Genomic DNA, 15,622 nt, shown 5'->3' with positions numbered 1-15,622 from the left:
CCACTACATTTTTGATATGCAAAGTCAACCCATCCATCGCCAAAATAAATAAGAGTGGGGAAAGTGAGCAACTTTAACAAAGTCCCCGACCAACCCAGAAGAATTTTGTTTGATATCCATTGATAATCATAACATAATTTACATTTGTAACACACGCCATAATCCAAGCTATACATCTAGCTTGTAAACCAATCTTATGAAGAACTAGTGTGAGATATTCCCAGTCTATATAGTCGTATGCCTTCTGTAAATCCATCTGCATAATGGCCACATTTAGTTGTTTTGTATGTATCGAATGCATACATTCTTGCGCAATAGTGGCCGCATCAGGAATTTGTCTGTCCTGAAGGAACCCAGATTGTTCTAGTGATATATAGTGTGATAATGTACTCCGCATATGACCTACAATACTTTTTGATATGACTTTGTAGATGAGATTACAAAGTGATATAGGCCTGAAATCCACGAAGCTATAAGACGAGTAGCGCTTCGGGATAAGAGCAATGTATGTGGAGTTTATATGTTGGTGAATGTTCCCCATGATCCTCGACTCCTCCACCATGTCCAATAGGTCATGTTTAAAAAGATCGAAAAAATGTGTAAATAGTTCCATCGTCCACCCGTCCGGTCCCAAACTTTTATCGCCTTTGAATGATTTAAGAACCTCATGGAGCTCATCTTCAATAACCATCTTATACAAAGAAGAATTTGAATCTTCATCATACATTGTAGGATATGGATCAACCCCCCATATAATATCCTCCACTTCTATCCCCTTGTTATGACCATAAGCCATCTGGAAATGGGAGACAACAACTTTGCATATATCCTCCTGCGACTGTATATAATGACCATCAACATCCTTTATTTCCCATATAGTATTTATTTTGCGATTGTGATTTGCATACTGATGAAAGAATTTTGTGTTTCGGTCCCCTTCATTGATCCATAAAGCTCGTCTCTTCAAGCGCCAGGTGGCTTCCTCAATAGATAGAGATTGTTTCTTCTTGAGATCTAATGCCTGAATGTGGTTTCGGGTAGATTCAGGTAGACAATTAGTAGCCATCTGAGGGCGTAGAGCATCCAATTCACTTTTTATATCATTTAGTTCCTTTTGTAAAATCTTAGTCTTCTGCTTTTGCAATGTTTTAACCTCCCCACGAAGGATATCCAACTTGTCGAGGATGTGAACCATAGGAGATGGTCCTCTATCACAATCACGACTCCATATACTTTGCACCAATGTGCTAAAATCTAGGACATCTAACCAGGTCCAATTGAATTTAAAAGGCATGCCAATTCTAATATCCGCCCCCCTCCATTGTAAAGCAATGGACCTATGATCAGACAGAAAGTAAGTAATAACCTCCGCATGGACATCACCAAGACATGCCACCATCTACTCATGCATTAAAATATAATCCAATAACTTTGCAACATATGCAACCCTAGCTCTACCATTGTCCCATGTGGGAGCCATTTTTGAAGGACATATATCCAAAAAATCGTGCTTCAGAATCGCATCGCAAATCGTCCCTGCCAGAGGATAAATTTTCTTGGACCGACCCAATACTTCATCCAGTCCAATAGTGTAGTTTAAATCCCCAACAATGATGAGGGAAGCCAACTCCATAATCCCAGATGATATCAGCTTGTCCCAAAATACAACCCTATCCCTATAAGGTGCATATATATTCAGATGTGGACACACCCACCCAGTCCACAAATATTCCCTTCAAGAAGAATGCCAACAAAACATTTGAAAGCCTTGATCTTAACCCTCCGAGGATCCCATCAGGCCACGAGACCACCAGATAGACCCACAGCAGCAGTGGAATCAATATGCCAGTCCAGGAACATTTTTTGAAAGTATTGAATAACATGAGGAACAAAATGCATGGTTTCCTGAAGGAGAATAATATAAGGATGTACAGAGAAGAAGAGTCACTTTACAGCTAGAAATTTTGGGGCAGCCCCCAAAGCCCTAATGTTGAGAGAGATAATAAAAGTCATGATAAACCCTGTTTGGGCATCCGTGCTCCAAGGGCCCATGTGAAAGGAATGTCAACAATAGGTACATCGACCAAATGGTGATCCATAGGAGAGGTAAGAGGGATAGGCCTGGGTCTTCCCCGAAAATGTCGACTGCCACGGTTTTGTTTATGTCGAACACTAATATTCCCAGTAGAGGTAGGGCTTATGTGAGGATATGAGGAGCTAAATGGCTTATGGATAGTGAGTGTGAGAAAGTCCAACGTTTTCCTTTGTAGAAGGAAATCTAGGTCACTTCCAACATAGTTTGTGGGGGAAGAAAGTGACAAATTTGGCGAGTAAGGCTATTTGTAGGCCTCTTAGCCCAATTAGGAAAACAAGAGGGTGACAGAGCAGGTACGTAGGTAATGTGGGATGTGGAGGGAGCGTCATGTGATGAAAAAGGTGTCGGGATGCCATGACAAGGATGAATGGTTCCCGGGGATGATTTTCGAGTATTCTAAACAAGACAAGTTGAGACTGGGATATCTGACTTCGTAGAGGACAAAGGGGAAGATGGTACAGTGATGGGTGAGGAGCCATATATCGAGGAACCTTTTGCAGTGGGATAGTAAGAATATGAGCCATGAAAAATACCTGAATTATGTCACATAACAATCCCATGGTGTTTTTCCGTCCCAGGTTGACTCTTGCCATATTGAGATTTTGATGATGCGCCAAAACAGTTATATTCGTGCAAACGTCCACTCGTACGACGTGGACATTGTGCCAAGAGGCGCCCAGTATGATGACAGTTTGAAAATCTGAATGGAACACCCCAGAAATCCAGACGCTGAGATAAGTGAGTCTCCCCCTAGTGCAGTTCAATGTGATCCGAAAAACCACCCCGATACTCCCTCTTAATCAAGATCCAAGTGACTCGCTTATCAGGTGCCCCCAAACAACAAGGATCATCATAAGAAAATCTTGCCAATGTCATTATCGATATCCGTAAAAACCTGCTTTTTCCAAAGTTCAATTGGTAACCTGGGCAATTTCACTGAGATGAGCTTGTTTTGTGGCCGTGTTGTTCTGTGTATTGAACCTAATGTACCAGGAGTGGAACGCTAAGAAGCTCTTGCCATTAAGCCATGGAACAACTTTGATTTTAACCAAATCCTCCTGGTTGAGAAAGTGCAAGCTATACCAACCCCTAAGCAGTCGCATGATAGTCAGCATGTACCCCAGCAAACATTTCCATTTTTTATCCACCAAAATTCTCATATCAGAATCACTTAGTTTCATGAAATGCCATAGGCCAAGGAGAGCACGCTTCTGTAAGCTGGAGATATGATCTATCAAAATCTCATTATAAAAAACCATAGCAGGTGGCGAGGTGGTGATATTGATAGAACGATGTCGTTGTCTGGATCAACGGACGCATAACATCCATCTGGCACCTGTGCCTCGCCTAAGATAGCGTGCCAAGCATCTAGGGACCGAGTGCCACCACGATGATCTACCCTTGATTAGTGAAGCAAGTGTGATTCAACATCCATGGTAGCCTGGATGAGAGCCTCATAGGCTAACATGTCGGAGTCAAGGGCATCCATCCCCCCCAAAAAGGGAAAATAGATCACAAAGAAAAAACACGAGTGTGGTACCTTGACAAATTTAATGAATATGACATAGAGTAGTTAAGAATAATAAGGAAGAATGTCCCAGATGTACCCACCCAAATCTAGGGATTGAGATAATCACCATTTACAAGAAAGAGGAGCGTGTGGGGAAAAATTCCCACATATAGCCAAAGGAAAGAACACCACCAGTAGACGTCCAAAACCAGAAAAAACGTGGTTTACAGACTATAGTAATAAAAAGCCAGATATGGAGAGGAGTACGAGGTCCCCAGATCACAAGGGAATTTGTCTGGATGACATCTGGGAGTAAATGGAAAGTGATACAAGATCGATACAAGGAGATTATGACACCCACCACCTCGAAAAAATTAATATCAGCCAAAGTATGCTGGATTCCGGTAATGGAAGAACATCCAGAACCAGAGCCGAAGGCCAGCCAAAACCATTGAGCTAGTGGCAAAACAAGGTGGAAATCAACTATGAAACATGTAGGAGAAGAGACACTAAAACCCCTCACAACAACAGCAACAATAACATCCCATGAAATTCAACGAGAAATTGCAAATACGAAATCCAAAATATTTGAAGGGCCTAGAAATAATGAAAGAGTTGGTCCACTAGATTAGAAGCAAGGGAAAAATGTTTGTATTCAGACAAGAATCATCCCCAAAAGAGATGAGAGAGAAGGTTTCCTAATATGATTCAGACCCGAAAGGCATTTAAACGTTTAGGCTGTGGATGGGTGTGAGTAAAGAAGATACAACAAATAATATATATAGCGAGAGCAAATATCAACAAAATATGACAAAGTTTCGACTGAAAGAACTTGAGTATAACCATGTTACTCATACCCTAAAGAGCCTAATGGGGACAATTAGAAGCTTAAAGAAAATTCAAGCGAAATATGTAAAAGGTATCACAAAACCATGTCCCCCAACACATATAATACCATACCAGAAGTGGTCGAGAGTGACAGGAATTGCCAATACCAGAGAAACATTCAAAACAATCCACAACAAGCTTCACCCCATAAAATAGTCAAAACATACCTAAAAAACTATGACAGTTAGTAGATGGTATCAGGTACACAACAACATTGCTCGCTTCATTACTCTGTTATGTAAGATCCTCTAAATAGCTCTCCCAAATCTCCCTCTTACTTTTATTATATAGTTTATTAAGTTGTGAAAAAAATATTATTTAAAAAAAAATTGAAACTTGAATTTTTATTTTTTTTATTAGGTAATATATGAAAGGAATAATTTCATGGGGTTATAAATATAATTTGTTCAGACATAAAAATTATTTTAAAAATAAAAAATAAAGAGAAAATTATATGCCACAACTGTCATAATACTACACTTATCAAATCTCAATACTTATAAAAAGAAATACACACATTAAACTTCTATATTTATGAAAATTTCGTTATTTATAAAAATTAAAAATAAAAATAAAAAACAAAAAAAATTATATCAAATCTCAATATTTATGAGAATAGTACACACATCAAATCTCAATAATAAGTGTGTTTCACTTTTAATTAATGTTTAACATTTTATTTTATGATATTGTTTTTTGGTAGGTATGTGTGTGTGTGCGCGAAATTATTTTATATAGATTCACTTTTATATATAATATTAATATATATAATCGATTTAATATAAGAAAAATATCTAAAACTATTATGTCACTACTTAAATAAAATATTTCTATGTTATAATCAGAAGTTTTTAACAAAACCTCTTTTAAGTCTTACTATTAGGACTCCGATAATATTGCAACAACTACAAAAAAAATCCAATAAACACATTTGTGATTTTCTATCATTTCCTATATCAACGTAAAAATATTTTTGAAAATGCAATTTAAGTTCTTCCTCTAAACTCTTTCTGCATTTGAGTCCCTTAATCCTACATTAATACAACTTCTTTAGATAGATGATCAACATTTGAGTTGAATTATATATATATATGTGTGTGTGTGTGTGTGTGTGAAAATAGTTATTGAAATTGTTTTTTACCTTCATAATTTGATTTCTAATTGGAACTCATATTATAGTCTCAATTTTACATTTATTACCTATTTAATCTATTAATAACTTAAAGTCTTTGGATACTTATAAATTGTTTTCTATTTTTTTTCATAAAAATATAAAATGCCTAAAAGTTAACTATTCATTTACTAACAACATATTTCAAAATAATATAATATATTGATAAAAAAAAGCAATGCCTCGTCCATTATAAATCTTTATAGCTCTTTGGTATACCTCTAAGTCAACATGTCTTTTGATAATTAATTATGTGTTTCGTATATATTATATATATTTTTTTCTTTCAAACACTTTTACCTATCCTTAATAGCTAGCTAGATTCTATGATATTACATATTTTTCTTTCAATCAATTTTACCTACCTTAATAGCTAGATTTATTTTATGGGCAACTTGTGTAAGAGTTATATAACGCCTTGAAATATAAAGTTGTCAAATAATGCAAGGTAAAGACTATATGCATTTATAGATGCATTAGTTATATTAGAATATAGACAACAAACAAAATCCATTTGATCTCATTTGTTTTGTGATTTTGTGTTATAAATTATTTTAATGCAAAATAGAAATTTCATTGTTTTAATGAAACACTTACGGAATTGTAACTTTGTGAATTCAACTATAAAAATCTCCCTAAATTCAAAAGTTGAAGAAGATCTAAACTATTATAATGTGGCTTACAAAATGGAAGCTTGCAAACCATAAGTTTTAACAATTAAAAAATTTAAAGATCTTCATGCATCGGCATGAGGGGAAATTTTATACTTCTACTATCAATTACTTTTTGCATAAGAGGTAGGCACTGAGCACATTAGACTTGCTTTTATTTTACATTTTTTGTGATAAAAGGTATGCAACCTTTTTGGTGGGGGTAGCATGACTATGTAATTTTTTAACAAATATTTTAAGTATGCGATAATTTCTCTCTAAAAGTATATATTCATAACTGTTAAACTATAGAGTTTTAGGTGTTATGTAGTTTCATAAGGCGTTGAATCTATTTGTACCTTCAAAATCAGGATGGGAACACTTCTAATCAAGATTTTGCCAAGAAAAAAAATAAATCTAATTCTAGTGAAAAATTACCGCAAACTTATCACCTCCTTAAGAAAATTTGAAATTTTGATTATTAAACTGAATAAAAAATAACCCAAATTTAGTTAGAAATTAATTTAGACATTTCCACAACTTCATCGGGACAAGCTCATATTATTTTATTCATATTAATGTTTTACTGTATCAATTATATAGAGGGTTGTATGTTATCTTAATAATGTTTGACTATATCAATTATATAGATATTTTTGAATAAGGTTGATTATTTTAATTAAGTAAATATTTTTCCACTAAATTAACAGGATAAAGAAAAAATTGTTTTTCCTTAGCCATGTTTGAATAAATATATGCCTAGTCTAACTTATAGATGAAATCACTTCTGAAATGACTTCTCACCGGAATCTAGCAATATGAGTTCAAGCAAGAATCTAATTATTGTGATTTTTTGTTGTTCTCTCGGACTTTTATTAAAATAAAAAAAACCATAAAAATGCCATTTCCTCTACCAGTAAGACTAAAGAATAAATATATAAAAAAGATCTCCTTTATAGCAAAGACACCTCATAACAAACATTCTTGAAATTGCCAAAATATATATATTTAAAGCTTTGATATAAAGGGAAACCCTAATGTATCCTCCCACTCCATTAATGAATGATGTAAACATTCTTTATACATTGGTGAAATCCACCAAGATCTCTCAAAGGTCCATAAGAGTGAATTAATGATGCAACATTACACATAAGCACATTGATTACCATATAAATATGCAAAGAAACAACCAACCCAAGTAGAGCCAGATCATGAATGTGTCCCACACGTTTCAAATATAGTGGGGTAGCTACTGGGCACTATGTGAATTTCAATATTCAAGTACCTTGTTGAAGTCATGGAACACTACATTCCTTCGAATATAATGGATGAGTTAGTAGGCACTATGTGAATTTCAATATTCAAACACCCTTTTGAATTCATCAAATGCTACATTTCTCTCTGATCACTAAGGTCCAAATGAATGGGGCAACGAATTAAAAAACTTCTGCCCCACAAGAACTTGTAGCATGGTCTATCAATTGTTGACCAAGGTTTTGGCTAATTGACTTCAACAATTGTTACTTGGGCTGATTAAAAAGCAACGGGATGGGAAGAAAGAGACAAATTATTCATGACATAATAGAAATCTATAAAATGATACATTTAGTGGGAAAGATAAGAAGGGAGGGGATGTTCTCAACACAACTCACGTCCCCTGAGTATACTATATCAGAGAAGGCAACGTAACACTAAACACACAACTTGTTCATTTGATTACCAAACAAGGACTTTTATACACCGCTGAGAAGTTTCTCGATTCTAGTGGTCGATGGCTTCTTCGGAAATCTATCTAACTCTCGAAACTTCCTCCTGAATTTTCGGGGAAAAACTAAAATGTGCATTAAATGCACACAGTGGTTGGAATTATTAATATTTTCCAACATCAGTCTCGTGGTTGACCAATAATCTTTGTTAGTGTGAAACGAATTAGAATGAATAATTTTACTTTATTTTTTCAACAATGTGAAAGCAGCTGACAAAACGGGTCTGTTATATTTGTGGTCCTGTAGTACGTACAGTTTGCACGAGCTAAATCAATAAAACGTTTCGTTAGTATATCACGTCATACAGAATTTCATTTGCTGACTGTAAAATAGCATCGCTTTACTGTAAAATAGCTCCGCTTATTTTGATTATGGAAATCTTGGGCGTTTACAAGATTTCAAACAAAATTACTAATTACACTACTACAGATTTCAGACAACGTATTTTATTTCAACGTTTAGGAGAAGACTTCCAACGATGTGTAAATAATTAATACGTTTCTGGGTATCATGCTTGTAATTTCAAAACACACGACATTGTTAAGAAAGGATCTTAAATGGTTTTGTAATTCGACAGACAAATCACCAGGTGGCTGGCAATTTGCCCATCAAATTCCATCCATGCTTCCTTGCTGGCTGGCAAGGTAATTGTACGAATCACGGGCTAATTCAGTAAAGCATTTATTTTTTAAATACTATGTCACATCGAATTTCGATTTGCTGATTCTTCAAAACATCTTACCTTAATCTGAGCATGGAAACCATGCGCCTTTACACAATTGCAAACAAAATTATTTGATTCTAGGTTTAGTATTTCAAACAAAACGTGTCATTTCAATTTTGAGGATAAGAGTTGTAGAAATTTCTTACCCATGCAAACCAATCAGATCGCTTGCTGTAGCACGAGCATAACCCTTTTATAACTCATTCGGGGTTTACCACATGCGTAATTGGGTGTAATTGGGTCTCGTTTGGCTGTTGTAAAAGGCATCAGTTGATTCTCAGTTCGAGTGAAGCCACCAACAGCAACAGCTATGAATAGCTTAGCGGAAACCGATCAAGCAAAGAAAACGTCCCATGGAGGTTCAGATGGCAGAGAGAACAACGGCCCCTTTGTTTCAAAAAGTATGGCGACTGTCAAACGGGATTTCTGCCAACAGCCCAATTTAGATATTTCTCTGTTGCCCCCGTGGGAGATGGTAAGGCCTTTCCCTTATCAGCATAAAGGCCAGTGCTCTGCATGGCCACAGCAGGACTGCCGAGCTTCATCTTCCCCAAATGTTAATGAGTTTAAGTATAACCTTTGCTCTTCGTGTCATTAATCTTTAAATCTTCTTAATGAGTTTAAGTATAAGTACAGCTTTTCCAAAATCTTTAAATCTACCTTTTCATAATTTACAATTTCTTGAATTTCTACATCACAGGTCTCCCGAGAAGCATCCTTGTGCGCAGCTCACAGTTTTCTACGCGGGGAAATTGAACGTTTACAGCGTCTCCCCAGATAAGGTGTCCTCTGAGTCTATTACTTTTCTGTGGTTGTTTGAAATCTGTTACAATACGGGCCACGGAATATCAAATTTGTAAATTTTTTTTTTAGGTATTTTTGCGAAGATGGAGAGCTGGTTTGACATGTCATTGTGTTGTGGGAGAGGTGCAGGCTAAGGTTATAATGGCGTTGGCCAGAACAAATAGCTACTCCCTGGGCAGTGGGACTACCTCATCCTTTGCATTTACACCTTCAACCCCGCTCAACGCTGTGCCCCGTTGCATGGACCTGACTCCGATCACTCCATCCCTGTCGCTTGTAGCCATTCCCCGCCACACCCAATCTTCTCAGACGATGAAAACCGGTAAGACGTCCTGTGACCAAGTAGTCATGATTACTATACACAAATGGAAGATATATAACGTGCATTTTCAACGGGTGTTGCAGCGGCCCTTCCAATAGGGCAAAAAAATTCTATTCTGAGCTTCATAAAGAGGAGGAATGAGAGAATCCACCAAAAGAGCCCTTACGCTCGCCCTGCTCAATAGTATAGTTACAGTACATATTTCAAACATGTCAATAGTATGGTTACAGTCCATATTTCATACATCCTGGAAATGGTAACATGCAATGTTTTAAATTATTTTGCAAGGCGCGTTAGGGTGAACAATCTGCAGAATCAATCAATGATTTATATTTGGAGTGGTTTTTAACGTGATATTTTGGAATTTTTGGTGTTGGAATCTTGCTTTGCTTTTAAATTTGAGGTGAAATTTTGATTTTTGTTATTTAAACTGTTTTCTGAATGTGTATATGAATTCAGCACATTGAAAAAAACCCTAGAGGTTACGCATCAAACTTGTGATTGCCATGAATTCCAAGCCAAATTTTGAGAAAAGACAAACCAGAAAAATCCATTGAAAAAACTTTTAAAAAATCACACTAAAAACAATTAGTTTATATTTAACTTTTAGTAAAAATTTATATCATTTTTCTCTAATTATTTAACAGTTGCATATATATAATATATATATAATCAACACCACATTTGTGCGACGTAGTCTTTAACGCGACTTTTTGAAAGCCTTTCCGGCGATTTTTTCCGGTGAAAATCCGGCAGTGATTTATTGGAATCCAAGTTTGATAGCTAATTTCTGCACAATGAAACCGTCCCAGGGGTTTTTCAGGGTGCTGAATCCGAATATGCAGTTAAAAAACCATTTTAACTGCAACAAATCATGATTTCATCTCAATTTCTTCCGCCGGATTCCGTCACCGGAATCTCAAAAAGTCGCATTATAGACAACTCCCATTTGTGCTATCATCTTTGCATCAATTATATTTTTTAATATATCTTTACGTTTTCTATTATATCTTTATTAGTGCATCCTTAAGTTCACTGTACTTCAGCAATCCATTTATTATTATCATTGCATCAATTAAGTTTTTGAATATATCTTTTAGTTTATCTTTTTGAATGGATAAGTAGGTGTATTTTAAATTTTAACTAGTATAGATAGTATAGATATTTAGGAAGTGTCAAAAAGATGAAAGCTAGTTTTATATATATATATTTATTTATTTTATTTTTATTTTAATTATTAGTTTTATTTTATTTTTATTTTTATTTTTATGTAATTTGGTGGAGTCAAAATATTTAGATAACATAATAATAACATAACAAGATATGACATTACAACATCTTTTCTATATTGTTTTGGAGAAATCTTTTCTCGGCAATAAAATTTATAGAATATTTTAAGTAGACACAAATCAAAGGTTGATATTTATCTCAAAAGTAGTTATCTTCATTTTGTCCTTTTACTAAAATTGATTAATTAAAAATAAATTTTATATGAATAAGTGTTATAAGAACAAAAATTATAGTTTTTTGGGCATGTGGTATGAGTAAGCCATTTTGTTGGCCTATGAAATTGTAGCAAATTCTATTTATGGGTTAAAAATCTCCACAGTAAAGTGGGCATAAATCTCCATTGTTAAATGAGCACCATAGCTCCTTAGAACATATTACAATGCTTTTTAGAGAAAAAAATATTCACACTAGTCAGATTAAGTTTTCACATTGATAATATATTTCATACGAAGATCAAGATGTGCAAAACTACATTCATCCAATTTATGTTACCACTAGGGAATTTGATCACAACTTTACCATAACCAACCCCATTAGAAGAGATTCATCACCTAGGTATACCATCCCATAGTCGTTTCCCTTATACACTAAAAATAAATATCAATATGGATTAGTATAGAAGGAATATGTAGATTCTATCAACCATGTAGTCTAGCATACATGAGTAACCAAAGATGCAAGAAAGGAATATCCTACATCCTATTGAGAATATTTCTAAATCCATCGTCATAATCATTATGTTCTTACTTCTTCTTCCATTTCTCTTATTTCTAGTCGAATCTAAAATGTATGACCTTGATGTAGTTTTGACAATTTTCCCTAATACTCTATGAGGATTAGGTCTACCCTAGGATTTCCCCCTACACTATTATCTCCTATTTTTGTTTCCTTTTCTTTTATTAGTATCGCATGCATGTTTGGCATCTTTAGAAGCTTCGAAAGTTTTCCTTCAACACTCTATGAGGATTAGGTCTACCCTAGGATTTGTGCCTATACTATTATCTCCTATTCTTTTTTTCCTTTTATTTTATAAGTAGCCCATTCATGATTGGTATTTTTAAAATATTTCCACCCCATCGCTCTGAAAGTAATGTAGTGATGACATTATTAAGCACCATGTTTTTTAAGAGTTCTTCCTAATTCAATTATCAGGTTCTGCATTTACAAAGTGGTTTTGAGATTTCCAAGATCTTCATGGGGTTACACATGCCTCATAAGGCTCATATCACAAGTGAATTAGGCACAATACACACTCCAACTTGTGGAGATACCACGTACATACTTTCCAAGGACCACTACAAAACAATACATTTGCTTACTAATACATGTGTGATTCACATTACAATATAATATTTAGTATTCTTTATTATTCCACATGCACACAAAATTTTAGCTTTGTTGTCCATCCTTATTCAACATCTCTTGATGCTACCATAACCAATACACTTTGCTTACATATCGCTTCCAAAAGCATTATCTCTACCACAACCTTTTCTTAAAAAATAAAAATAAAAAAATTCTCTGTGATGTTATGCACCTTTTCATCCACATTATTGATAATAATATCGGATCTCCATACTTTCCTATCATTTGTTAAAATATCCAATTCTAACAAAATAACTTAATCTCAATATTTGTATGTATTTATATTCCGGGGCTAATCTCAATATTTGTATTTATTTACCCAAACATGCACAAACAAGCGAAATTCGATTTGTTCCTTACAGAAACAAAGACAAAAAAGAATGACCTAGTGAAGAAAAAATAATTCATTATTGGACGAATTTTTAAGTCACATCTATCATTTATATATCCATTGTTTTCCTAAAAAACAACTCTCCTAGATGATATCATTTATATATCCAATGTTTTCTTCAAAAAAAACTCACGCGGATGATTCGTTCGTCTTAAAAATTCTTTATTATAATCCAATGATCATATACCTCCCATGTAAATCCCATTGAAAACGCAAAATTGACTCGGAAACAACGATATAAAAAAAAAAAAAAAAAAAATTCATTTACCCCAGCATGCACAAACAACCATGCTTTCAAACAAACAACCAATTTTTTTTTATTCGTTCGTTATAGACGCAAAGACATGAAAGAACGACATATTGACCAAAAAAACATCATTATTAGACGAATTTTTAGGTCACATGTATCATTTCTATATCCATTGTTTCCTCAAAAAATAACTCCATAATCCAAGCCATCCACTAATTTTCCTACCTCCCATGGAAATCCCATTGAAAATGCAAAATCGACTAGGAGACAACGACTCCTCGTTCTGTAGCAGATCAATAATGTGGTGCAACTATCCATGAACATCACCGACCAACACACGTTGTAATTGCTATTGATTTCGATTGATTTCCATGTAGTTGGCCTTGACTTCGGACACCAAACGCATTGAGGTAAAGTTAGATGTAATCGGTGTTTAAGTATACTATTAATATTATTTTAAAGTTGGTAGATATTTAAAGTTGGTAGATATTTATTAGATTAGATTTATTTAAAACCATAGTATTGAGAAAAGGATTAATGGGGTGGAAAGCTTATTTTGGTCTTGAAAATAATTGTAACACTGCGAATCTAGTAACGTGGGATAAAAAGAAGTTCCTCTTCGAAACTTTAGTCACTCTTGTTATCTTATATGGCTGTGAGGTTTGGGGTTGTAGCATCTCTAGAGAATCGTGAAGAAAGATTGAGCAAATCCAAAAGCGTTTTATAACGTATAACCTGAAAATTAAAAGTAATACACCATATCCTATTCTCCTTATAGAATCAGGTCTTTCCCCTATTGATAGCCTGGCTATGAATAGGTTTCTGATGTACAAGCAAAACTCAATAACATAGGCGATCATAGACTTCCTAAGCTAGCATTAAATTCTAGCCAAAACCACCTAAGGCTCAAACGAGGGTGGCATAAAGACGCAAGGTCCTGGTTAAACTATTGGAGATCAACGAGAATGATGCATTGCAAAACATCAATAACATTAAAGATATTGTTACTTCTAAGTTCAAAGAAAAAATGTGGTGTGAGAAAGATTTAGCAGCTAAAAGAAAATTAAGTTATTATAAGGAGGTCATCAACCCCACCCTAGAAGATCAAAAGTATCTCTTTCTTATAACTAGCTTAAAGAGGAAAATTAATATAGTAATGATTAGAACGAATTCTCATGAGCTCCATAGTGAAACAGGTCGTTGGGCAGTTCCTAAAACACCATGGATGGAAAGGATCTGCCATCTATGTGAGAATGGGAACATCGAGGATGAAAACCACTTCCTCTTAGAGTGTCCTACATACAACCACATTAGATCTCAGTTTCACAATATTTGTTACAATACTGACCTTCTAGCCTTTTACAATGTCAAAATTGAGCTCGGGAGGCTTCTCTCCAAACTTTTTGAGCATAGGAACAAAATCTTAAATCAAAATAAATAATTTGTTTCTTTAGGTCCGACAGACCAATGTTTGGTCTCAGTGGACGTTAACCATCATCATCATAATCATCATTAATTTTGGATTTATAAAAAAAATTATTGTGGAATGAGAGGATAATTTTTTTTGAGGTGTAAATTTTTTGATAAAATACTATTAATTAATTAATATTTTTTTAGAATAATTTATAAATTAATTATAAACAATTTACAATAATAATATCAAATTAATATTTATATTAAATAATTAGAAATAATTAATTAATACTTAATTATTATAAATAAATTAATATTTAATAATGATATAGATTGAGGGAGTTTATAAATGTTTAAAAATGATAAACTAATGAAATCGTGTGTCTGTAACAAATTGTTCATTTGGTTTTAGAATTAGACAAAACATAAAATAAGGATTATGTTACATGTTAGTATCATGTTTCTATTAATCTTTAGGTTATTTTTTTCTTTGTTTTCAAATCGAGAGGAATTGACAATTGGGTTGGCCTTATACTCGCATGACATAAGATTGATTTCAATCACTACCACTATAACATCTAAATGCCTATATATGCCCTTTCTACAAACATAAATCAATTTCAGTGATTTGAACTTCAAAACTCCTCACACATAATGCTTCATTTTCACATCCATCACTAATTAAATTCCTCTCAAAACTTTTTTATTTTAATATTGGTGAAAAACTATTTATATCGTTCAGCTACCCCTTACATCGTGTGGAGGAAAAACTAATAAAGTGGGAGTGAGTCTACTCATGAAGGACTCTACTTGGGAGGAAAAAATAGAGTAGTAAATAAGGAGTCATTAATATAATTTAATGCAATTACCGTTATTTTCATTGGACTGGAGTGAGTTTTATTAACATTGTCATTGTATTTTATTATAAAATAAAATGCGAAAATAATGTAACATAGAAATCTCTAAAATGTTTCTATGTTTGT

The 15,622-nt window shown here is 34.1% G+C and overlaps 1 protein-coding gene across 1 annotated transcript; it reads left to right on the top strand.

Annotated features, from left to right (window-relative positions):
• The first annotated feature begins 9,044 nt into the window (after nt 1-9,044).
• Nucleotides 9,045-10,262, top strand: LOC149227099 (protein TIFY 10b-like). The gene is made up of 4 exons (XM_089375416.1): nt 9,045-9,374; nt 9,505-9,586; nt 9,738-9,930; nt 10,014-10,262. Exons 1-4 carry the CDS (start codon nt 9,115-9,117, stop codon nt 10,112-10,114), a joined length of 636 nt encoding a protein of 211 aa, XP_089231542.1. The 5' UTR covers nt 9,045-9,114; the 3' UTR covers nt 10,115-10,262.
• The last annotated feature ends 5,360 nt before the right edge of the window (nt 10,263-15,622 follow it).

The sequence above is a fragment of the Pinus tabuliformis genome, chromosome J (genome assembly GCF_031772625.1).
Source record: "Pinus tabuliformis cultivar Carrire ecotype Pingquan chromosome J, CPIR1, whole genome shotgun sequence".
NCBI lineage: Eukaryota > Viridiplantae > Streptophyta > Pinopsida > Pinales > Pinaceae > Pinus > Pinus tabuliformis.
This window is presented reverse-complemented; position numbering and strand designations above follow the sequence as displayed.